The sequence below is a fragment of the Prunus persica genome, chromosome G1, assembly GCF_000346465.2.
Source record: "Prunus persica cultivar Lovell chromosome G1, Prunus_persica_NCBIv2, whole genome shotgun sequence".
Classification (NCBI taxonomy): domain Eukaryota; kingdom Viridiplantae; phylum Streptophyta; class Magnoliopsida; order Rosales; family Rosaceae; genus Prunus; species Prunus persica.
This window is the reverse complement of record NC_034009.1, coordinates 36933904-36955835: the sequence shown is the minus strand read 5'-3', so window position 1 is coordinate 36955835 and position 21932 is coordinate 36933904. Positions and strand designations below refer to the sequence as shown.

At 40.2% G+C, this 21932-nt stretch overlaps 4 protein-coding genes across 5 annotated transcripts; 1 reads left to right on the top strand and 3 right to left on the bottom strand.

The window, feature by feature from the left end:
* Window positions 469-1937, top strand: LOC109947459. Its single transcript, XM_020557502.1, has 2 exons — window positions 469-1588; window positions 1900-1937. The coding sequence occupies exons 1-2, from the start codon at window positions 469-471 to the stop codon at window positions 1935-1937; spliced, it is 1158 nt and encodes a 385-aa protein (XP_020413091.1).
* Window positions 5322-9030, bottom strand: LOC18793457 (probable inactive receptor kinase At5g67200). The gene is made up of 2 exons (XM_020555369.1): window positions 7092-9030; window positions 5322-6235 (listed from the first exon to the last, which is right to left on the bottom strand). Exons 1-2 carry the CDS (start codon window positions 8500-8502, stop codon window positions 5604-5606), a joined length of 2043 nt encoding a protein of 680 aa, XP_020410958.1. The 5' UTR covers window positions 8503-9030; the 3' UTR covers window positions 5322-5603.
* Window positions 11210-12778, bottom strand: LOC18788764 (uncharacterized protein At4g06744). Its single transcript, XM_020554242.1, has one exon. The coding sequence runs from the start codon at window positions 12756-12758 to the stop codon at window positions 11364-11366; it is 1395 nt and encodes a 464-aa protein (XP_020409831.1). The 5' UTR covers window positions 12759-12778; the 3' UTR covers window positions 11210-11363.
* On the bottom strand, window positions 14657-18758 carry LOC18789355 (probable WRKY transcription factor 7). 2 transcript variants are annotated; one of them, XM_020554243.1, is made up of 4 exons: window positions 18589-18758; window positions 15709-16488; window positions 15473-15598; window positions 14657-15221 (listed from the first exon to the last, which is right to left on the bottom strand). In XM_020554243.1, the coding sequence occupies exons 1-4, from the start codon at window positions 18615-18617 to the stop codon at window positions 15059-15061; spliced, it is 1098 nt and encodes a 365-aa protein (XP_020409832.1). In that variant the 5' UTR covers window positions 18618-18758; the 3' UTR covers window positions 14657-15058. The 2 variants fall into 2 exon arrangements, with proteins under 2 accessions (XP_020409832.1, XP_007222257.2); XM_007222195.2 differs by lacking the exon at window positions 18589-18758 and having other exon boundaries at window positions 15709-16720.

The following is a 21932-nucleotide window of genomic DNA, read 5'->3' as shown; positions in this document are numbered from 1 at the left end:
AATTATATATAATATCAGCGATATCAGGGAAAGAATGGAATTAAACACGGTGCAGGATGGGAATTGAACACATGATTTCGGATGCACCAAGGACATTCTAAACCACTCAGATTACAAGCCCATTACGAAACACAGTTATGTACTGCATTCATGCCCACCTACCTTCATCAATTGAATTTATAAGTTGATAGTGTTAAGGAAGATATCTCCATTAATTAGGCAATATTGTAAATTGATACTGTAGTTATTTGCTTCCTTATTTAGTCTCTGATCAAGCCTTGGTTATAGGTGATAGTTTAGGATACTAATGACTGAATCATTGTATAAAAGCTGTAAACCTAGTTGTGGAATAATATATCGAACATTATAATCCCATTCTATGCTTCTCATCATGGTATCAGAGCAATAGATATCTGGGAAAATAAAAGCAAACACACAAACACCCAAAACAACCTAGCAAACATAGCCATGGTTGATAGCGCAGACATGAAGTCAACCTCCTCAGGCATGACTTCGCGTTCAAGGTGGGAGAGTCCTAATCATCCACTCTATCTCCACTATTCGGACCAGCCTGGTGCAGTACTTGTGCCACAGTCATTGGTGGAAGACAATTATAGTACATGGGTTCAATCCATGACCATGGCCTTAACGGTCAAAAACAAATTAGGGCTTGTTGATGGGACGGTCAAGAAGCCAAATGAAGATGAACATGAAGAATTGCAGCAATGGAATCGATGCAATAACTTGGTTAAGACGTGGCTCTTAGGATCCATGTCAAAAGAAATTTCAGGTAGCGTTATCAACTGCAAGGATGCACGGCAAATGTGGCTCGATTTGCAAGAAAGGTTTTCTCATGTGAATATCGTTCAATTGTTTCACATAGAAAACGAGATTCATGACTGTGTGCAAGGTAACATGACGGTGAGTTCATATTTCACCAAATTAAAAGGCCTATGGGACGAACGTGACGTGCTGTGCTCCATCCCTGCATGTAGTTGTGATACAAAGAAGGAAATCACTTCTTATGTTGAAACCCAGAAAACAATGAAATTTCTCATGGGTTTAAATGATTCCTATTCCACTGTTCGTAGTAATACCCTTCTTCTTGAGCCTTTACCCACAGTGAACAAGGCCTACTCTCTTGTTCTTCGCCATGAGAGACAAGCAGAAATCTCAAGTGGAAAGCATACTCCCTCTTCTGAAGCGGCAGCTTTTGCTGTGAAGAATAGTGGCCGAGAAACTGCACCAGAGGATGGTGGTCTTCGCTGTGGAAAATGTAACAAGACAAATCACAGCACCCAAAACTGCCGTGCTCATCTCAAGTGCACCTTCTGTGGGTGGAAAGGTCATTCCTTCGAATATTGCCGCAAACGCAAAGCGGCTGCTGAAGCTGAACAAAGTCGCTCATCCACTTCCAAGGGTAACCAAGTTGCCGTGCACGAAAAAAAGGACGGGATGCCAAACTTTCCTATGCCAAACTTTCCTTTTTCTCAAGAAGATTGCAAGCAGATGCTCGCAATGTTGAGCAAAAACAGATCCTCCTTTGCAAATCAAGTTGGTAATTCTTCGAATAATGAAGAACTTTCAGGTAAAGCTTTTTCCTTCATGTATAATGGCATAACAAATGTTTGGATCTTGGATAGTGGTGCAACGGACCATATTGTTTGCAGTCCTCATTGTCTCACGTCGTCGAGGTCTGTTGCAAACCATACCGTAGAACTACCCACTGGTTCCCTTGCCACAGTTACCCACATTGGACAAGTTGTCTTCTCTCCCAACCTTGTGCTCAATAATGTTTTGTGTGTACCATTTTTCAAATTAAATTTGATATCCATTAGCAAGCTTGCACATGATTCCCTTTATATTACCATCTTCCTAAAACAAGTTTGTGTCATACAGGACCTACGCTCGGGGAAGATGATTGGGACGGGAATTGAACGGGAGGGACTATACTATCTCGATCCACCAAAGAAAGGAACATGCAATGCCATTCAAACATCCAACCATCACCTTTGGCATCAACGTCTAGGACATCCATCACAAACTGTTTCCAAGTTATTTCCTTGTTTTCAACATAAATCTTGTGATTCTATTAAGTGTGTCATCTGCCCATTAGCCAAACAAACAAGAGCACCATTTTCATTGAGTTCTATATCCACTAAATCATGTTTTGAATTGATACATGTTGATATCTGGGGGGGGTATCATGTCCCTTCTATTTCTGGTGCAAAATATTTTCTTACTATCGTTGATGATTACAGTAGGAGCACATGGATTTATTTGATGAAACACAAATCTGACACACAACAGCTCCTTGTACAATTCATCCATTTGGTCGAAACTCAATTCGACACCAAAGTCAAAATGATTCGAAGCGATAATGGTCCCGAATTTAACCTTGCCAGTTTTTATGCCACACAAGGTATCATCCATCAAACTAGCTGCGTTCACACACCACAACAAAATGGTGTTGCTGAACGTAAGCATCGCCATTTACTCAATGTTGCCCGAGCTCTACTCTTTCAAGCCAACATGCCAAAATGTTTTTGGGGGGACGCCATCCTTGCTTCAGCCTATCTTATTAATCGCACACCCACACCCCTTCTTCACGGGAAAACACCTTATGAACAATTGTTCCACAAAGCACCCAATTACTCACATTTACGAGTCTTTGGCTGTTTGTGTTTTGCTTCCACTCACGCACACAAACCTTCAAAATTTGATCCCCGTGCCCGTCGTTGTGTTTTCCTTGGCTACCCATATGGTACAAAGGGCTATCGGTTATTTGATCTCCAACTCCACAAAGTGTTTGTATCACGGGACGTGATTTTTTTTGAAGACCAATTCCCTTATCACTCCGATGTTTCCGCTGCTCATAACCAATCCCCCAATCCACCCGCCTCCCTGTCGTACTTTGATCTGGACTCTTTTCCTGCCACATCTCCTATGTCACACGATCCCCCTGCACCTTCCTCTCCAATTTCCCCTATCGCTTCCCTACCTTCACCTTCCCCCTCTTCGGCACTTACATCCATCCCTGTGCCTCCTTCGTCTCCGGACCCTACACCCCTCAGCCTACCACCCGTTTCGCCAACCGTCCTGCCAACCCCACCCCGGCGTGGAACACGACCTACCCAACCCTCTTCTTTTTTGCAGGACTTTCATATCGAGGTCTCTCTCCCGTCCCGGTCTGCTCCCACATCTTCTACGAACGTGGTTCAGTCTTCGTCAGGTACTTCCCATCCTCTCTCCACTTATTTATCTTATGATCGTCTCTCACCCCACCATAAAGCCTATACCGCTAATCTCACCCTCCTTAAGGAACCCACTAGTTTCTCGCAGGCTGTCCGAGATCCAAACTGGTGTGCTGCCATGCAGCATGAAATTGCTGCCCTTCAGGCCAATCATACATGGACCCTCGTGCCTTTGCCGTTGCATAAACGTCCCATTGGCTGTAAATGGGTTTACAAAATTAAGCTCAAACCTGATGGCACTCTTGAACGGTACAAAGCACGCCTCGTTGCAAAAGGTTACAGTCAAATTGAAGGTGTTGATTACCGTGAAACTTTTGCTCCGGTGGCTAAGTTAACCACAGTTCGCGTGCTCCTTAGCGTGGCTGCTGTGCAAGGTTGGCACCTCCATCAACTGGATGTGAACAATGCCTTTTTAAATGGTGATCTCGAAGAGGATGTATACATGACCTTGCCCCCTGGTTTCGGACGAAAGGGGGAGACTCGAGTATGCAAATTAAATAAATCCCTCTACGGTTTAAAGCAAGCTTCGAGACAATGGTTCATCAAGTTGTCCAATGCTCTCAAGGCTGCTGGATTTCATCAATCATGGTCCGACTATTCATTATTCGTCCGAAGTCGTCATGGTAACTTCATTGCTTTACTAGTCTATGTTGATGATGTGATACTAGCAGGGAATAATCTGCATGAAATTGAAGAAACCAAGCAATTTCTATCTCACCATTTCAAATTGAAAGACTTGGGGGAACTCAAATATTTCTTGGGCATAGAAGTTGCACGATCAAAGCGTGGAATTACCCTATGTCAACGAAAATATGCACTAGAAATATTGGATGATGCTGGGTTTCTAGGAGTTAAGCCTTCACGGTTTCCTGTGGATCAAAATTTGTCTCTCACACAAATGGAAGGAAAGGTGTTGAATGATCCTTCATCATATAGAAGGCTTGTGGGCAGGTTAATATACTTGACAATAACAAGGCCTGACTTGGCTTATGCTGTCCACATGCTAAGTCAATTCATGGAGAAACCTCGGCAACCACATCTTGAGGCTGCACACAAGGTCCTCAAGTACATTAAACAAGCACCTGGACAAGGAATTTTTCTCCCTTCCACGGGTTCATTACAATTACAAGCATTTTGTGATGCCGATTGGGCTAGATGTAGAGATACTAGAAGGTCGATAACGGGGTACTGTGTTTTGCTTGGTCAAGCACCTATTTCCTGGAAAACTAAGAAACAAACAACTATATCTCGTTCTAGTGCAGAGGCTGAATACCGTTCTATGGCCACCACATGTTGTGAAATCATATGGCTGAAGAATATTCTGAAAGATCTAGGAGTGAAACACCCACAACCAGCCAACCTGTTTTGTGACAATCAAGCGGCATTACACATCGCTTCAAATCCTGTTTTCCATGAACGAACGAAGCACATAGAGATCGATTGTCATCTAGTACGAGAGAAGATTCAAGAAGGAATGATACGCACGGCTTACATAAGGACAAGTGATCAACCAGCTGATATATTCACCAAGCCGTTGAGTTCAACGCAGTTTGAAGTCTTACTTAGCAAGTTGGGTGTCATTAACATACACTCCAACTTGAGGGGGAGTGTTAAGGAAGATATCTCCATTAATTAGGCAATATTGTAAATTGATACTGTAGTTATTTGCTTCCTTATTTAGTCTCTGATCAAGCCTTGGTTATAGGTGATAGTTTAGGATACTAATGACTGAATCATTGTATAAAAGCTGTAAACCTAGTTGTGGAATAATATATCGAACATTATAATCCCATTCTATGCTTCTCATCAGATAGGCTCCTTATCATTTAGTTTATAAATTACAAGAAGCAATCATATGCATATGCCCATTCCTGTGGCTTCAGTTTATATGCATTTTATTTCCTTAGTTTATGAAATCTAACTTCCTAGACACACCTAAAACTGAGGAGCAAGCTGAGTTCCAAAAGCAGTTGTCATGTTTAAAAAAAAAAGTCCTCAAAATTACGATGAAACGCTACAAATACATTATACATGCCACTCAAAGTGGGTAAGCACAAAAGTGTGCAATATCTTATCAATTAGGGCATTTTTCTTGCAGACAAAAGCTGAATGAGAAGAGTGGTCCTTGCCAGACTGACCATATATACGTATACAATGCAGCAAAAACAAATGGGCAAGGAGAAACACGTGCCTCCATCCACCATGCATATGAAAGGTAAAGATCACAAACAATGCTGCAGAAAAAAGTAAGAATTAATAATATAGCTAGCATGTGTGCTCCATCTATTTTCTTTTCTATAAAATAATTAATTAATACTCCTAGTTTGGTACAGCGGTAACCCTAACTAGCTAGGGCACACCAGTCACAATCTGGGGGTCCATTAATTCATTGTCATCTTCCATGGATGCACTCTCTTTAATCTCCTGTAACATCTTCAACACCTGCCACATTGTTGGCCTCTGCTCAGGCGATGTTGAGCTACAAGCTATGGCCACCTCTACCAGCATCCCCATCCTGCTATTGCCTTCCCCATCTTGATCATGCTGATCATCTTCCCTCATGGACATGACCCATTCCACCATATCAGTGGGCACCAAAACTTGGTGATGTGATGGAGGCTTCCCTGTGAGAAGCTCCACCAACAAAATCCCAAATGCATAGACATCAGACTTTGAAGTTGGTTGGTGCTTTTGTTGATGATCATCGTGATCGTTCAATGAGTTTATGCGAATCTCGGGGGCTTTGTAAGCAGCAGAATCTGGCTCCTCCTCGGATGTTAGGGTGGTGGTGGCAAGAACAGAGAGGCAGTAGTCGGTGAGACATGCCTCGAAGTCAGGGCCAAGGAGGACATTGGAGGACTTGAGATTGCCGTGGACAAGCCTCCATGCTTGGTGAATGTAGGAGAGGCCTTGTGCCACGTCCTCTGCTATTTTCAAGCATGATGTCCAGTGCAGCGGCTTTGCCCTTGTGGATTTTGTTCCTGCAGTTCAATTTTGGACGTGCCCATGTAGCACATTCATTATAAGGAACTTAATTTTAGGATGCTAATTAGCAATAACTTGGAAATGGATGTAATGCATGCCAATCCCTCCCTCTGGAAAACAGCACTGACAATTTTAGTGTAGAAATTACCATACTCAAACAAAGAAAACATAGTCAACGGACGATTTTTTCAGTGTGGCAGTAACACCACTTAATCTACTCATATTATAATATGTGTATATTTATTAAGCATATACGCTACATGAGATGAACAACGTGGCCATGTTATGTACGCATACAAAATTTATCGAATCAAAGAGTGTTGATGACATAGATTGAGGGGTTGGTGGATTGAAAATATAAACAAAAGGCCAGTAAGATCAAATTAAGCAGTCAGTTTTTCCTTATCATATCTATATGGAATCACGGGAACCAGCCAAGGGGGGAAAGAAAAAGAATGAGAAAATCCAAAATCTGTCAATTTTTTTTATGAAGAAAAGGTTAAGCAAGTAATGTGAATTGGGCAAGCGAGCCAACAATATGGTCAATATATTATTATTCATGTCAATTCCCAACGACGTCGTCGTCTTAATCAAAAGCAAAGATTCTCGGCGTTGATTGAGAAAAAGGTACCTCAAGAAACAACCAAATCTAATGTCATCACCACAATGTCTTCATAATCCAATTCTCCTAATGATAACCCAAAAAGCTTACGTGTCCATTTCCTATTGGGTTTCCCAAATTCTTTACTTCACAAAATAGTCAAAGCATCAAACATTGGTCAAACTCAAACTGAGTTAACACAACCGAGTAAGCAAAATGAAGATTGAAGCAGAGCAAAACAGAGCATTTACCGTGAATGAGAGAGAAGAGGCTGCCATTGGGCTGATAATCGTAGACGAGGAGCCGCTCATCCTTGGCCTGAAAATAAGCTCTGAGAGGAACCAAGTTGGGATGTCTAAGCCCGCCCACCGCCTCCATGTGCCTCTCGAACACCTCTCTGCTAGTCCCGCCCAACTTCCCGGCGTCCAGCCTCTTCACGCTCACAATCAGACGGTTGTCCAGCACCGCCTTGTACGTCGTCCCGATGGTACCTTTCCCCAACATCTCCGCCGAGGCCCTCATCAGTTGGTCCAGCGAGTACAGCTGCGACTCGCCGGCGCAGAACATTAAGCTCCCGCTCTTCACCACTTGAATCCCCTGTACCCTCTTCACCTTCTGCTCTAACTCCTCCTCTAGTTGCACCACTACCGCCGCATGCGCATCGGAGCCTGCCGGACTGGCAATGTCGGTCTTCCGGTGGGTTTGAGGTTTCCTCTGTTTCTTCAAAGCCATTACGAAGAATAGAAGAGAACAGATCAAGACGAAGACGCCTGAAGAGAACCCAATAATGACGGCGATTCTTCGGTGCCTTTTTCGACTCGGCTGAGTCAACTCAACGCCCTGGACTTCCTGTGCAGTGCTCTGCCCGAGTGCTCTTGTGGGAGGTGGAGCTTCATGAGCTGGGGTTGGACCAAAAAAAGGCGCAGCTGGGTGGCATTCTTTGTTTACAAGCTCGCCGCAGAGACCTGGGTTCCATGAAAACGCCGTCGGCCCGAACCGTAGAAGGGTCGGAGTGACGGGGATTACCCCGGTAAGGTTGTTTCCGGAGACATTGAAGGTTCGGAGAGACGACTGGTTCAGAGCCGGGACCGGTCCGGTGAACCGGTTCCAGTCGAGCCGGAGATAGTAGAGCCGATCTAGACCGGTGATGAGAAAGGCGGGCAATGGACCGGTGAGGTTGTTGAAGGAGAAGTCGAGGGTTCGGAGGCGGTGGAGGGACGAGAGCGAAGGCGGAAGAGAACCCACGAAGGAGTTGCGGTCGAGGAAGAGGGTTTTGAGGTTGGTGAGGCCAGAGAGGTCGGGGATGGGTCCAGTGAGCGAGTTGTTTTGCAGACTCAGGACTCTGAGTTGGTCTAAGCGAGTCAGGGTGTTGGGTGCGAAAATGCCACCGAGATTCTGAGATTGGATTATGAGACGGACTATTTTGGACTGGGCGCATTGGACACCTGTCCAGCGGCAAAGCTGGAGGGTGGTGGTGTTTGACGAGAAGGGAAGAGCGTTGTGTAAATCTGCTTTGGATTTGAATGCAAGGAGAGAAACAACATCATCGTCTGAGACAGAGGGTGATTGAGTGAGTGCAGGCCTGGAAGAAGAAACTGTGGAGGCGCAGAGTGAAAGCAGAACAATGGTTGACAAAAGAAGGGGTTGCCATTTCTTGAGCATTGTTGAACTGAAGAAACAGAGGGTGCCCTGTTTTGTGTTTTACAGAGAACATAAAAATATGAGAAGAAAGAAGAGCAAGGAACTGCAGAAGGTGACAAAAGGATGTAAGAGGAGCGCAGGGGTAGCAGGTGTCGGACTGGAAAGCTCAGAATCACGTGAAAGTAAGTTCCCAAGGAAGGACAGGAGGAGACGGGCCAAGGAGGGGGTAAATTGAGGGAGCAACGTGGAATTGAAAAAATTATAATATTCATATGGGGCCGCACACAACAACATTATAACATACATATAATTTTGTCATTTTGATTTTCTGACAAGAAAACTGTTGTATATGATTAAGTTTATTTCAGGAAATTAAGAATGAATTTCCACGTACTCTTTTATGCGTTTTAAGGAGCAAGAATATGTCAAAATGTGTGTCGGTCAAACAAGAAAAACCCTACGCCAGAGTGGAGATCTAATCATCTGAACATTTACAGTTACAGAAAGTGTTCGATCTCATAAATTCACTAGCTTCTTCGCACGCGTTTTCGCATTTACTAGAGGCTTTTTTTTAAAAAAAAAAAATTTATTTTAGAATTAAAAAAGATAATAGGTAGTTGTGTTCTATAAAAATAGGATCTATTATCTGTTTTTTTTTTTCTTTTTTTAAATATGAAAAAGTATGAATTTACCATATTATTCTCATTTAATTAATAATTTGAATTCTTAATGTTTACATTAACCAATGACATTTTCTGGTATTTTGAATGTTTCACCATTCTCTGCCTTTTGCTTTATATATATAGATGAAACCCCAACATGTACGTTTTTTTATTTTTTATTTTTTATTTTTGCTTTTGATTTCATTTTCCGACAAATTTTGCTATTAAAAACTAGCTATACTCGTGACTGTTGGAGAAGAAAAAGTTGGTTGGAAGAACATGAAGGGACCGGAGCTTAAGAAGGGAGGAAAAGAAAAGAAACAGAGGCACAATAAAAGTTAAGAATTCGGAATCTAGGTAAACACCAGATGCATATGTAATTTATGAAAAAAATAATATTATGAACATTTTTTGTCTGGAGGGGAAAACAAAAAGAAAAAATCCCAAGGGGAAAAGGCTCTTGTTGATGCACGGTTATGGGCTGTTTGATTTGATTTGCCCTAGCCTATGAGTCTGGTGCTTTTTCAAATATGAATTCTCACCTTGTCGCTTGACAATGCCATGTGATTTTAAAGTCCGTGAATTGGATGGTGCTTTTTTCACTCACATTCCATGTTCTAGTATTTTGGGTTAACAAGATGCAGAAGAAAATGGTAAAGTTTACAAATTCGAAAGAGGAATGTCTTGAAATGACTCGCTTTGTTCGAATTAAAATGCATATGTTCAATTTGTTTTTTTAGTACAAGAGCAAGGTAGGGGGGAGTTTTTAAACTACAAGAGGGATGGGGGTTTCTCAAATACATACTGTAAAGGTGTCGTGGGAGTTCAAACTTGAGATTACCGGTTTGCAAGTAAATGCATTTTTTTATTTAACTAGACTCCGTTGCCATGTTTAATCTTTTATCCGACTCTATAAATACATGTGCTCGATTCTATAAATACATATGTTCGACTCTTTTTTTTGCCCCAAGATAATGGAACATGGAAAAATATTAGAATTGTAGAGTTTTCAAATCAAAGGTAGAAGTTTTGAATGCATATAATTGATGAAAAGGAAAACGCAAAAATCAATACTTATAATAATGGGGGCCGTGCGATAATCCAATCCATAACACTCTAAACAGGCCCAGACATATTCATAGATTTTGGATAGCAGTTCAAAAACCTAGTAGGAGTACAAATTTGGGCCTACTTAACATGTGCAAGAAATAAATCCGGTTGGGTCTCCCCATTGACCCATAGCCAAGAATTTTATTTTAGAAATTTAGAATTTCTGCCTCCCGTATCCCCCACGACCGTTTTGAGTGCTCCTTACCTTTCTGAGTTTCTTTCTAGTGACACCTGATAAAAAAGAGATTCTCAGTTCCATACTGGTTTCAAAGCACTTCCAAATTTGCATCATCCTGAGCCTCATCTTAGAAGCATTGGGATTTTTTAAAAGTAAAATTCAACGATAGCAATGAGCCAAGTGATGGCGAATTTGGATAGAAGGCCAATCAGAGTGTGTGAATGATCATCCACTTGCTATACGCAGCGCAGCTCTCCATTAACAAATGATTAGTATAAAAGTGACCAATGGCAAGGCTGTCTTGATATATTATTGTGCATGCTTGATCAGTTTTAAAATTTCTTGAGATTTATGAGTTCATTGAATCGTCTGTCTTACCTCATTCAACTAGAGGACATCTCTTACCTACCAGCACTTAGCTCAAAAAAAGAAAAGAAAAAAAAGAAGGGTTCCCTGAGAAAGTGACATAGCTCTGCTCAGGCCTTGCGGGTTCTTCTGGAACTGCAACAGAGCAAGGCACCCTGTTTTGTCTCTGTTTGGACAGATTTTGGGACCATGGTTTTTCAAAAAAGCACCTTTTCTTCTCTGGCATTTATGATTCCCACTATAGATGGTTAGGTTACTTTTCACCTAGCTAGTATTCTGTTGTTTGTTTTTCCATACACACACATGTGACTATATGACTATAATCTCTGATTTCTTATTTTCAGTTGTTAATCCACAGCAGACCATGTTTGAATTAGCTGATGATGTTAATGCAAATTCATTATCCATGGAATGACTGAAGAGTTCAGGATTGCATATCTAGGAAAACATCTCATTCTCATATTACAAGTAAAAGAATTACTGACCATGCATACAAAGTCTTATGAAAATTCCATACTACAAGTTAAAAAAATTCAAACCCTTGTCTTGGAGATGAGCAAAGGAGGTCAAGGTGGGGGAGCCACTTGAGGAAGTAGAGGAGCAGAAGAACCAAAATGAGGAAACTTACAGGGAATGTAAGTATAAGATCCCATGTAGGGACAGAACCTTGGGTGTGCAAAGAAATCTGCACATTCTTCAATTGATTTTTGGAATGGAAGATCAGGAATGCAGTTGTTCCTAACATCAAGCACTCCTCTACCAATCAACATTCTACAAAGAGGTCCAACATTTGTGAAATAATTGTCAGACAATGATAAGTCTACCAAATTCTGCAGCCCACAGACCACCTCTGGCACCATGCCATACAACAAATTACCAGCAAAGTTGAGCTGCTCCGCATTCTCCAGGCATGCCAGAGAGAATGGCAAAGGGCCAGTCAATTGGTTATTGCCTGCATCAAACACTATGGCCTCCTTTAGTAACCCAATCTCATAAGGCAGACAACCTGTTAACTGGTTATTTAGGAGCAGAACTTCAGTCAGAGCAGAAAAGGCTTTGGAAATCCCTGGTGGAATTGGGCCCATGAACTTGTTGTTTGCTAAGGTGAGAAGAAGAATATGAGAGCTACCCAAATTATCAGGAAGCTTCTGCATGAAATTGTTGTTGTTAATGAAGAGGGCATCAAGGTCCTGAGTGAATATCTGAGGTGGAACTGACCCAGTGAAAAAATTGAACCTTATGTCCAAGAAAGTGAGGCTGCTCATCCCAAGAACAACGCTGGGAAAAGGACCAGAGAATTGGTTGTTACTTAGGTCAAGCTCATAGAGATAGGGGAGCTTGGCAATGTTGGCAGAGATGGTGCCTGAAAAATTGTTGGAATTTGCATGGAAGAGGGCAATATCAGGGAGTTGGTCAAGAAACCCATCAAGTGAAGAAGCACCAAGTTGAAAACCATTGAAGTCAATGGAGGCCAGGGCAATTGCAGAGCCGTTGTTTGGGGGGTTGTCACAATAGAAGCCTCTGTAGCTGCAAATATTGGAGCCTACCCAAGTTTTGGTGATGCCTAGAGGGTCTGAGGTGATGGTGGACTTGAATTTTTGGATAATTGGGTACACTATTTCAAGCTTTTGATCTGCAAACACAAATTCTTCTGTGTTTGGTAAATCTGGAGGTGCTTTTGGTGGGCTTATTTGCTTTCTATTGCCTCTATCTTTGCTGCCTCCCCTATGGTGGCCACCTAAAACAAGCTTGAGGGTTTCTTTGTGGGTATGGTCTGTCACAGAGTAGGCAATACTGAGACAGGTTAGTAGAAAAAAGAAGGTTGAGATTGAAACTAAAGCTCTGGTGGGAGCAGAGCTTCTCATTATTTCCTGTGTTGAACTGTATTTGCTTGTTTTCAGAGGTTTTTCTTGAGCAAAGCAAAAGGTGGCGAAGGAGAGCAAATAGAAGGCGGCACTCATTGCAAGGGTTTTATGCTCAATCATGAACACTTTTTTTTCTTTTCTTTTCATAACTAATAATTTAACCTAATTTTTATTATATTATGAAAACTGGATAAGATGCAAAAGTTAATTATTATGTGCTCTATGAAGCACTAATTCAACACTCGAGACTTGTTTTACTCTCAAAGTCAAAAACTGTTTAATATTCATGAGATAACTCTGGCCTTCTTTATCCTTTTAACGTAAGTATCTAAAATGAAAACAGTTAAGCAATACAAACATGAAACATAGCATGGATCTTCCCGGACCCTCAATCCACTACTGTCAAAAGAAATAGAATAAAGCCAAAGCATAGCTTCAGAAGTCAAGGTTAATGCAGAGCGTGTTCATTTCAAATTATATAATTAATTTTTCATCGCTGAGAAAGAAAAAGAAAAATCTAATGCAGAAGAGGGTTCTGTTTCTTTCATTATTTTCTGGCAGCCTGCCACAGGTCTTATCCTTCAGGAGCAGGTTTACAATTGACCTACCGACACCCATTAGCTTGTGGGGGCCTAATGCACCATTAGCTCAAACTAGCATCAAGATTTGCTCATTCTGATACCGGCAGGTTAATGTTATATTCAAAGTTTCTGTTCTTGATCAAAATCGATATGATATTTTATTTTAATTTTTTGGTTCTAACCGAAGTTAATTTACGTGACATTCTTACCATTCAGGTGATGAGCATAACAAATTAACAAGGCCATATATGTTGAAGAACAAAAAATGTGGGGATAAAGCCAACGGGTATAGCCTAGTAGAAAAAAAATATTAACTTGTAGATAAGAGATCTTAGATTCAAACCTTTATTACATCTTAGTAATATATGTGTGAGAAATCGTCGTTTCCTTTAATTTAGATTATAGCTTGTACTAAAAAACATGTAGGGATAAATATTGTCTTCGTTGTTACAACGGAAAAGGTATTTAGAATTTCATGTTAAATAATTTCAAACCAGAAGAAGTGGCCCCGGGTTTGGTTATCTTTAATGGAATGGAACATGGGCTTCTAAATTTGGTTTGGTGATAGTGATATCTACCTCTGGAGGTAATCGAAAGCAGGCCTGAGATATTTCCCAGGTTAGCCTGGTAATATGGGCTTCTTCTGGGCCAGCCAGCAGAAAATTTGTTTGACCAAAACCTAAAAAAAAAAAGGTAAAAATATGCCTGCCTTTTTCATTAGGTACAAACTTTGGCATAACTTCAAAACCAAGCTGGCTTTTAGCCCCAAAACCACAAAACGGAGCAAATTAAAGAAGCATGAAAAGAAGCAAAGTTCTCCACCGAACTTGAAACTGAAAACCCTTCCAAATGTGAGCAAAGGTTGGAACAAATCATTTGACCTAGAGCAACGTGTTTGACCAGGAATTCAAACAAATCAAGACATTTTGGCCATTATGCTTTGATTTGAGAAAGCAACACCCACACCCACAGTGAATGTGTAACCAAGAAATGTTGGGATCATGGTTCGATTTGAACATAAACAAAAGACAACCTATCAACACCCCCCAACCGACCACATTGACTTGGCCAAATATTTACCAATTTAAATGGGTCACCGATGACCTCTCAACAGAACCCAGAGACCAACATTTCAAGATTCTGCAACAAAACCAATTATAACCGAGAATCCATGAAGGCAACTTCGATGAAAAATATGGGAAATTAACACAATCCTTAGGCACCACCTGACAGCACAAAATCACAAACATCCCAAAAGTCCTCATCTCTCTCTCTCCACACACAACTTACCATTACTAAATTGGGATTAGGGCTCGAGTTGTCAACTGTCCGATGCAAACCTCTTTCCATATAAACTACTGTCTGCCCATCCATTGGCTGACCCTCAACAATTGTATAGTGGGAATTGGAACAAGTAAAAGTGGGCATCCTCGGCAAAATCCACCATCATATATATTAAACATTTCTAATGAGCATATAGGCACATCATTAAATATAAATATAAAACCCACTAGTTAGCATGATTGACTTCCCACCAAATCCATCATCTCTAAGCCTATCCCTATATCTTCCTTCTTCTTTTTTAAATTTCTAATATATAAGGTTCTAAATCAGCAAAAGAATAAATCCAAATAATAAAAAAAGAAAAAAGACGAATCTAGTTTTGTATAGGCAGCTTAGGCGTACCCACTAATCCTCTTGGAGACGGTGCAAAGCAAATGAGCGTTGACTATTGTATGGACCAAACATATAATTTCTTTGCTTCTTGCAATATTTAATACAAAAGGAACATTTTGATCCGTTGGATGAGTTGACTTAAGATGATTCGAGGACGAGATCAGGCGTTGGATCCGTGCCAGTGTGGGAGTGATTGTGATCACCTTCGTAGGTCACAATCAGCATGGTTGGATCGTCTAGAGCCCGCTCCACGTGCTTGCGTGCAAGGCAGCCTCTCTGGCTACTGCACTTGTAATATCCTCTGCATTGTGACAAAAGCAATCAGACATTCAGAAAACTCAGCGGCTACGTTACTCAATTTATTGATTCACACAACTTAGAAAAACGAGTTGAGTGTATCCAATGTCAAATGTGATATTCACTCAAATTACAACATTCAAAGAATAATATTATAATTTAAATGTCACACAATAATCTCCCTTAACAATCAATTCGAAGAAGATGAATGAATGAATGAATGAATGATTGAATGATTGAATGAGAATCTTATACCTTGGATGAGGGGAACCCTTGATGGGTTTTTGACCGTACTTTCTCCATGAATAATCATCCGGTGGAATATCAGCCATTTTCATACTAATTGCAGGGACTCTGACCACTCTTTTCACTTTTGATTTCCTGATAAATCCAAGCAATACAAGTTAAAAAGTCGCAATTTTGAACAAATCCCACATTGAAAAAACTAAAACCAAATTGAAAATCATGATGATTGATGACCATGGACCAACCTTTTCTTGGAACAGTGGCAGCGCCCAGAAGATGAGCCGCACCTGAGAGCTGCAACATCGTCCATGGAATTGCACTTCCTCTTCAACGAAGAAGAGGAAAGAGGAGGCTTGCCCGAGGACGACTGTGACATGTTTGTGAACTGAAACCCAGAAGACATTGAATGCTGCACAGAACCCTCAGCATCCCCAGTGGTTAAAGAAGACATATATGAATTGGCAGCGGAAATCGAAGGTGAGGGTGAGAAATTGATGGTGGTAGGAGCATCCAGCTTTCTCTCAGCGCACCCAACACTCTTTGTCAACACAACAGGCGTGGTTTTCAGATGGGGATTGTGAGGCAGAGGCGGTAAACGCACACTTGGTGTGGGGCAGTAAACCTTGAAAGCAGAGGATTGCTCTGTTTTGAAACCCGGGGGTTGATCTGTTCTTGGGTTATGGGGTTCTTGAATTGAAGGCCTTGGGATTTGGGTCTCTGTTTTCTGTGGCGGCGGTGGCGGTGGCGGTGGCGGTGGCGGAGATGGAGTGACAGGAGCTCTTCTGAACCGAGCGTGGCCGGTTCTTCCTTTGTCCAGTAATGAAATGACCTTCCTGAACTTGTTCACGGCCATGTCTGCAACAGCTTTGTACTCTGTAGCGGCTTCAGGGTTTGATGAGGAAGAAAAAGAAGAGTCTTGGAATTGGTGGTGGTGTTGCGAAATCAAGCTTATGAACTTCTCGACGCTTTGAATTCCAGCTGAGGCCGCTTCCTTCACAGCATTCTCTTCCATTTGCGCTGCAAAACTGTCAATAAATCCCATCATGAGCTCCACAGCCATTTCTCGTCAACACGGCATGAAATTGGTTGTGAATTGAAGAAAGACAAGTAGTTTCAAAACTTGAAAGCTCAACGGAATGAAATGTAAATATAGAGATTTGGTATGATGACGAGAAAAGCAAAAACAAAAGAAAGAAAAAAGCAGAGGAAAACAGAGAAAAAGGGCAAAAGATTATTCGAGTCAAACTGATGATGCCCTTCCTCATAAGGCTACAAGGCATTGGCTCTCTCTGCTCTTCATCTGCCGTCAAACATAGGGGCCAATGATGTGGCTCCACGTGGCAAAGTTCTGGCAAGGCATTGAACCGCTTGGAGACCGTGTATAAATGATGAGAGAGAGAGAGAAAGAGATAGATAAGGTCAAAAGGCTGGGATTAGCCGTTGGATCGCTGACTGAACAGAGAAGGGAAATCAGAGAGACAGAGAGAAGGAAAGGATTAATTGGAGACAGTGAGGTAGAGTTGACCTTTTGCTGCTTTTAATGCAAAAAAAGTCATTAGAGTGAGGTGGTGGGGTTGTTCGGCCGGAAAACAAAAACAAAAAATTTAAAAAAAAATTATTAAAACTTATGAAAAAATAATAAAAGAAAAGAAAAAGTGGTCGGGTGTGGGACCAGAGGGTTTCGACTTTAAACAGACACTGGAAGCTGCGTCAAAGCCTCAACCCTCAAGTCACATGGGATTCTTCTTGTCATCAACGACAATAAAACCAAGGTCCAATATCCGTTTGATTTAATCCTAAATCTATTTGGAACCGTTGATACTACTTTTCACCATGGGATACGTGTTATGGTTTAGTCGTGTGAATTGTAGATACATGTGAGTCCTACAATTGAGTTTAAGTGCGCATTAACAGTTATATACATGTCACGTATTTACGCACGATTAATTCTAACGAACTACGAATTTTTAGTTGAGAAGTAATCAACAGTACTAGGAATAATCTTTGTTTTGCTCATTGAATCTCGACCATTCATGTCTAATTTTAACTGACTGCGATGTGTGTACATGGCAGATGCTTTGTTAACAAACCTTGAAAAAGTTTTCATTGGCAAATAACAAATGGGGAAGGGGAATCAGACCAGAAGAAATAGGGATTCTACTTTCTTTCCAATGTGGGCAATGTCCCATTATTTTGGTCAAACATTCTCTTTTTTTTTATAGGGAATTCAAACGTGCAATAGTATATTTTCATAAATGATGGAGTATTGTTCAGGAAATTTGATTCATTCCACTTTTTTTTCCTTATAAAAAGGTAGAATGGTCCCAATGTAAGGTTCTTGCCTAAGTTCGAAGAAAAATCTTTGTTATTCTCAGTCAATAATGTTATGCTAAGTGAAAGTGTTATCATGTGTTTTATAGCATTATTATCAAAGGATATCAAAATAATATTATTCATGTTTCATAAAAGTCTATCTTCAATATTATATAAATCATTCAATTCATTCATATAATTATTGCCGTGACCTTAAAAACTCATATTTATATCTCTCTTTTATTCATTTTTGTGTTTGTGTGTGTGTCTTATTTTATTTCGTCTGCCTCAAAAGCCAATAGATTCGAAATATTGATGTACAAAAAGACCATGCGACCTAATTTAGAGTAGAAAGGAGAATTCTATGACGTTGCGAACCCACTTAGACGACCTTTATTTACTTTATAATATTGTATAGGGTTTGATTGTAGGAGCACCTCTTTCTCTGGCTTGTGGACTTTTTATTGATGAGATTATTATTTCATAATTCAAGCATGAAACTTGCCTAATCTCCTCCGAGGATTAATCTTTTAATAAACAACTGGCAGCCATTGGATAACCAATTACTGCTCTCGCTTTTATTATTGTTGTTGTTATTGTCATTATTATTATTATTAAAATGTTGTTAATGTCTAACTTAGTGTTTGTTTTCTTTAATCACTCAAACCAATCCCAGCACTAGGTTGCTACGCCAAGTAACCCATGACCTCAATTACTTTAAAAATATGATTCAATGCACCCAAAAAAAGAGTAACCCATGACCTTAATAAATAAAAATAATGAAAAGAAGAAAATTAGAATGATGAAGTCACCTGTTTGGACGAATAACTAGAGTATCCATTTGACCAGCTTCTGGTTTCGCCTTTGGACGAAGAACTAGAAGATTTTGAAAGTGCTCGAGGATTCTGGTTTCATGAAGAAGACGAAGTTGGTAGAGAAATCAGCAAAGCAAAGAGTGCAAGATATAGAAGAGAGAAATTGTAGGAAATGGGCAAATGAGTAGGATGTATATATATATATATATATAAATACGCGTGGCATTGATATGGAAAGCAGAAAGCTGTAGTCAATGGGAGGTCAATGGAAGGTTTGATTTATTTAATTTGTAGTTAGCGAGAAATTTCCATGAAATATGCAATGTTTTAAGGTTGATTTGGAGGCCCCAATTTTTGACTTTTCCTATTTAGAGACGTTAATTGGTGAAGACTTTCCTATTTGGGATCCATGGAATTGGCTTAAACTTCGCGTCCTGCCCAATTATTTAACCAATTATACAAGATTTGGGTTTAGACGTCAGCTCAAACTCAAAGACTTATTTTTCTTAACTTCAAACTGAATATTTTCTACGTAGTTATTGCATGCGTGAAGAACTAGGGCTCCTCTGCCTATGGGCCTATGGCTATGATGGCTATGGCTATTGGGGGGCCTATGTGTTTTGTTTGATTTTTGGACGCGTTAATTAAAGTCAATTGCCTCCTCTTCCGCTTCCACTATAGAACAAAGTGCACCAATTAAAATGGAGATTCATGAGATGAGGAGTTGCAGAGAAGCTTCCTTCTTCTCCACTATTATAGATTTGGATTGGACCAATACAACGTGTCTGCTACAACAAAATGCATGCATATATGGCTAATTTTTATATACGTGTAATTGTATGCCACCTTCTCCACAGTTTCCATAAACTTTTTATTTCTTTGAAAGGAAAAAGGAGGGCGGCGAAGAGAAACTACAACTTTCCATTAACTTTCGAAGTTGTGTGTGAAGCATTTAAACCTAATCACCAAATTAACTCCATTCATTATGGTTATTTTATCTTGTTAAACCTAATTCTCTCTCTCATATATATACAAAATCAGAGAGTTTTTGGGGATTTTTATAGTTCATGCCGGTCAGCACTGGAAGACAATTTACGGAGAGATTCGACACCGGAAGACACTTTGGATGCATGCATCAGAGACCACGACTTGACTGGACCAAGTTTCTTTGTAAATGGTGCAGTCCAAAATTTCGGCCTTTGTTTGAACTATTTTGTTTTAATTTTAATCTTTATAGTTACTTACTTGCAAAGGTTATGACTTGATTGAAACCTCCGGCACTTTGTAATTGTCATTTAGAATAATGACCTGCGTCTCTCTTTCTCTCTCTCTAGCTACCAGAAAAGAAAGTCCAATTCAAACTTCATTTGCGGGGTGGTATTTGATTCCCGTGAATAATTGGGATTCACAAGGTATATTATTTGTTTGACCATAAACAAAAGCTAGATTTATGTTTGCTATATTCCTTGGTCTATTATTTTGGAGAAATTATAGAATAGTACGGATGTACCATGTCAACGTATGATACTCCCATTCAAATTTTAACACGTGTCCATTTTTGAAAAGAAATTAATTACTTTATTACAGACTTACTTAACTTTTATCTTTTAAAATAAAATTAGAAAAGTCTTTAAAAAGAAAATTAAAGAATTTTCCAACCCTCCATCTCCAACTCAAACCTGCGCCACCCCTAGCCCTTGCTCTTCCTGTCAAATTCCTAGGGTGACGTCTGTAGCACCTTTTAGAGTATGCTTCAACTCAATCCACATCGGCTGTGCCTTCCATTGATTTGTGTGTTGCAGAGTGAGTGTACTAGAGAGTGTGTTTGTAGCAAATTCAATGGTGCAAGTGAACAAAGATGTGTTGTGTTTGGGATTTGTGGATGCTGGGCTGTGCCCAAGTAACCCAAGGTGCTGCCATTATGATCAGAGTGCATCAATTGGAGGACAATCTTCTTCAATTTGATTTGGCTAATAAAAGACTTGGGTTCAAAATCGGATTCTAAGGTGAATTGTCTGCTGAGCATCCGATTTTGAAGAGGAAGAGCAAGGAGAGGGGTGGCACAAGTTGGCGGTTATGGGTGTTCGGGTTGGGGACGAAGGGTTGTTGGAAAATTCTTTCTTTCTTTATTTTTTATTTTTCTAATTTTATTTTAAAAGATAAAGGTTAAGTAAGTCCAGCTATAATAAAGTAATTAATTTCTTTTTAAAGATAGACACATGTCGAAATTTGAATGGGAGTATCATACGCTGACATGGTACATCCGTACTATTCTATAATTTCTCATTATGTTGATGTTCATCAGATCAGAGGAACCCGCGGCCCAAAACCACTAGAAAAAGGCCTCGACGCTCAAACAGCAAGCCCCAGTGCTAAGGCCCAAACGTTCAAGGAATGCCTCCTCTTCATATATTACAAGGACAAAAAAAGGTTCCAAAACCAGCTAGTCATGCCCATACAGAAACGTGACGTTTTATTGCCTTGTGGAATTATTGATAGGCAAGGACTGGAGATAAGAGGCACATGCACACAACCCACTCATCAACATCATATCACTACAAAACTCACGCCTGCCAAGTGGTTCGTAATAGTTAACCCACTACTCCAGATTCTGTGTTGAAAACTCCCTTCCTCTCCCATACCAATTATATATAAAAACCAACAAATTAAAAATAAATACAAAAAACTCTGGCGAAAACTACTTCTTAAATATTCTTATTATTGTAATTCGATGAATGTCTTATTATACACTAGAAGAAAAAAAAAGTAAAGAGGAGTGAATAAGAAGAATGCTTGTTGGCCTTAGATATGAGAAGATGCTGCCAAGTGAGAATGTCAAGACTCAAGAAGAAGCTGCCAAGGAAAATGATTTGGGACTGTCGACTATTGCACAACCGAAAGGGAATTAATTTGTTGCTTATATTGCTTCTTCTTTTTTTTTTTTTTGTTGAAGTTTGACTAGGCCATTCCATAACACAAGTGTGGGCTGATTATAATTTCGGCTCTCACCTTTTTTAATTTTTTATAATATAGTTTGAGTGGGCCATAACACATGTGGGTTGCTTTTAAGTTTGGGTATGCATGGGTTCACACTATCATATGGGCCGGGTAGGAATAGCTTTGCTTACATATATAAGGGTTTTTTTTCTAGTGAACAAATTTGGGGTAGGCAGCTGCCTATCATGTCCTTGCTATAGGAACGCCACTGAGTACCTCAACTCACACACAACGGCAAACTAACTTAATTAACAAAACCAATTGACATATTATACAAAAAATCATATACAGCTTATTTGGAAAGCAAAATTCAAAACTAGCCATTTGTTTTCTAATTGGTTCTT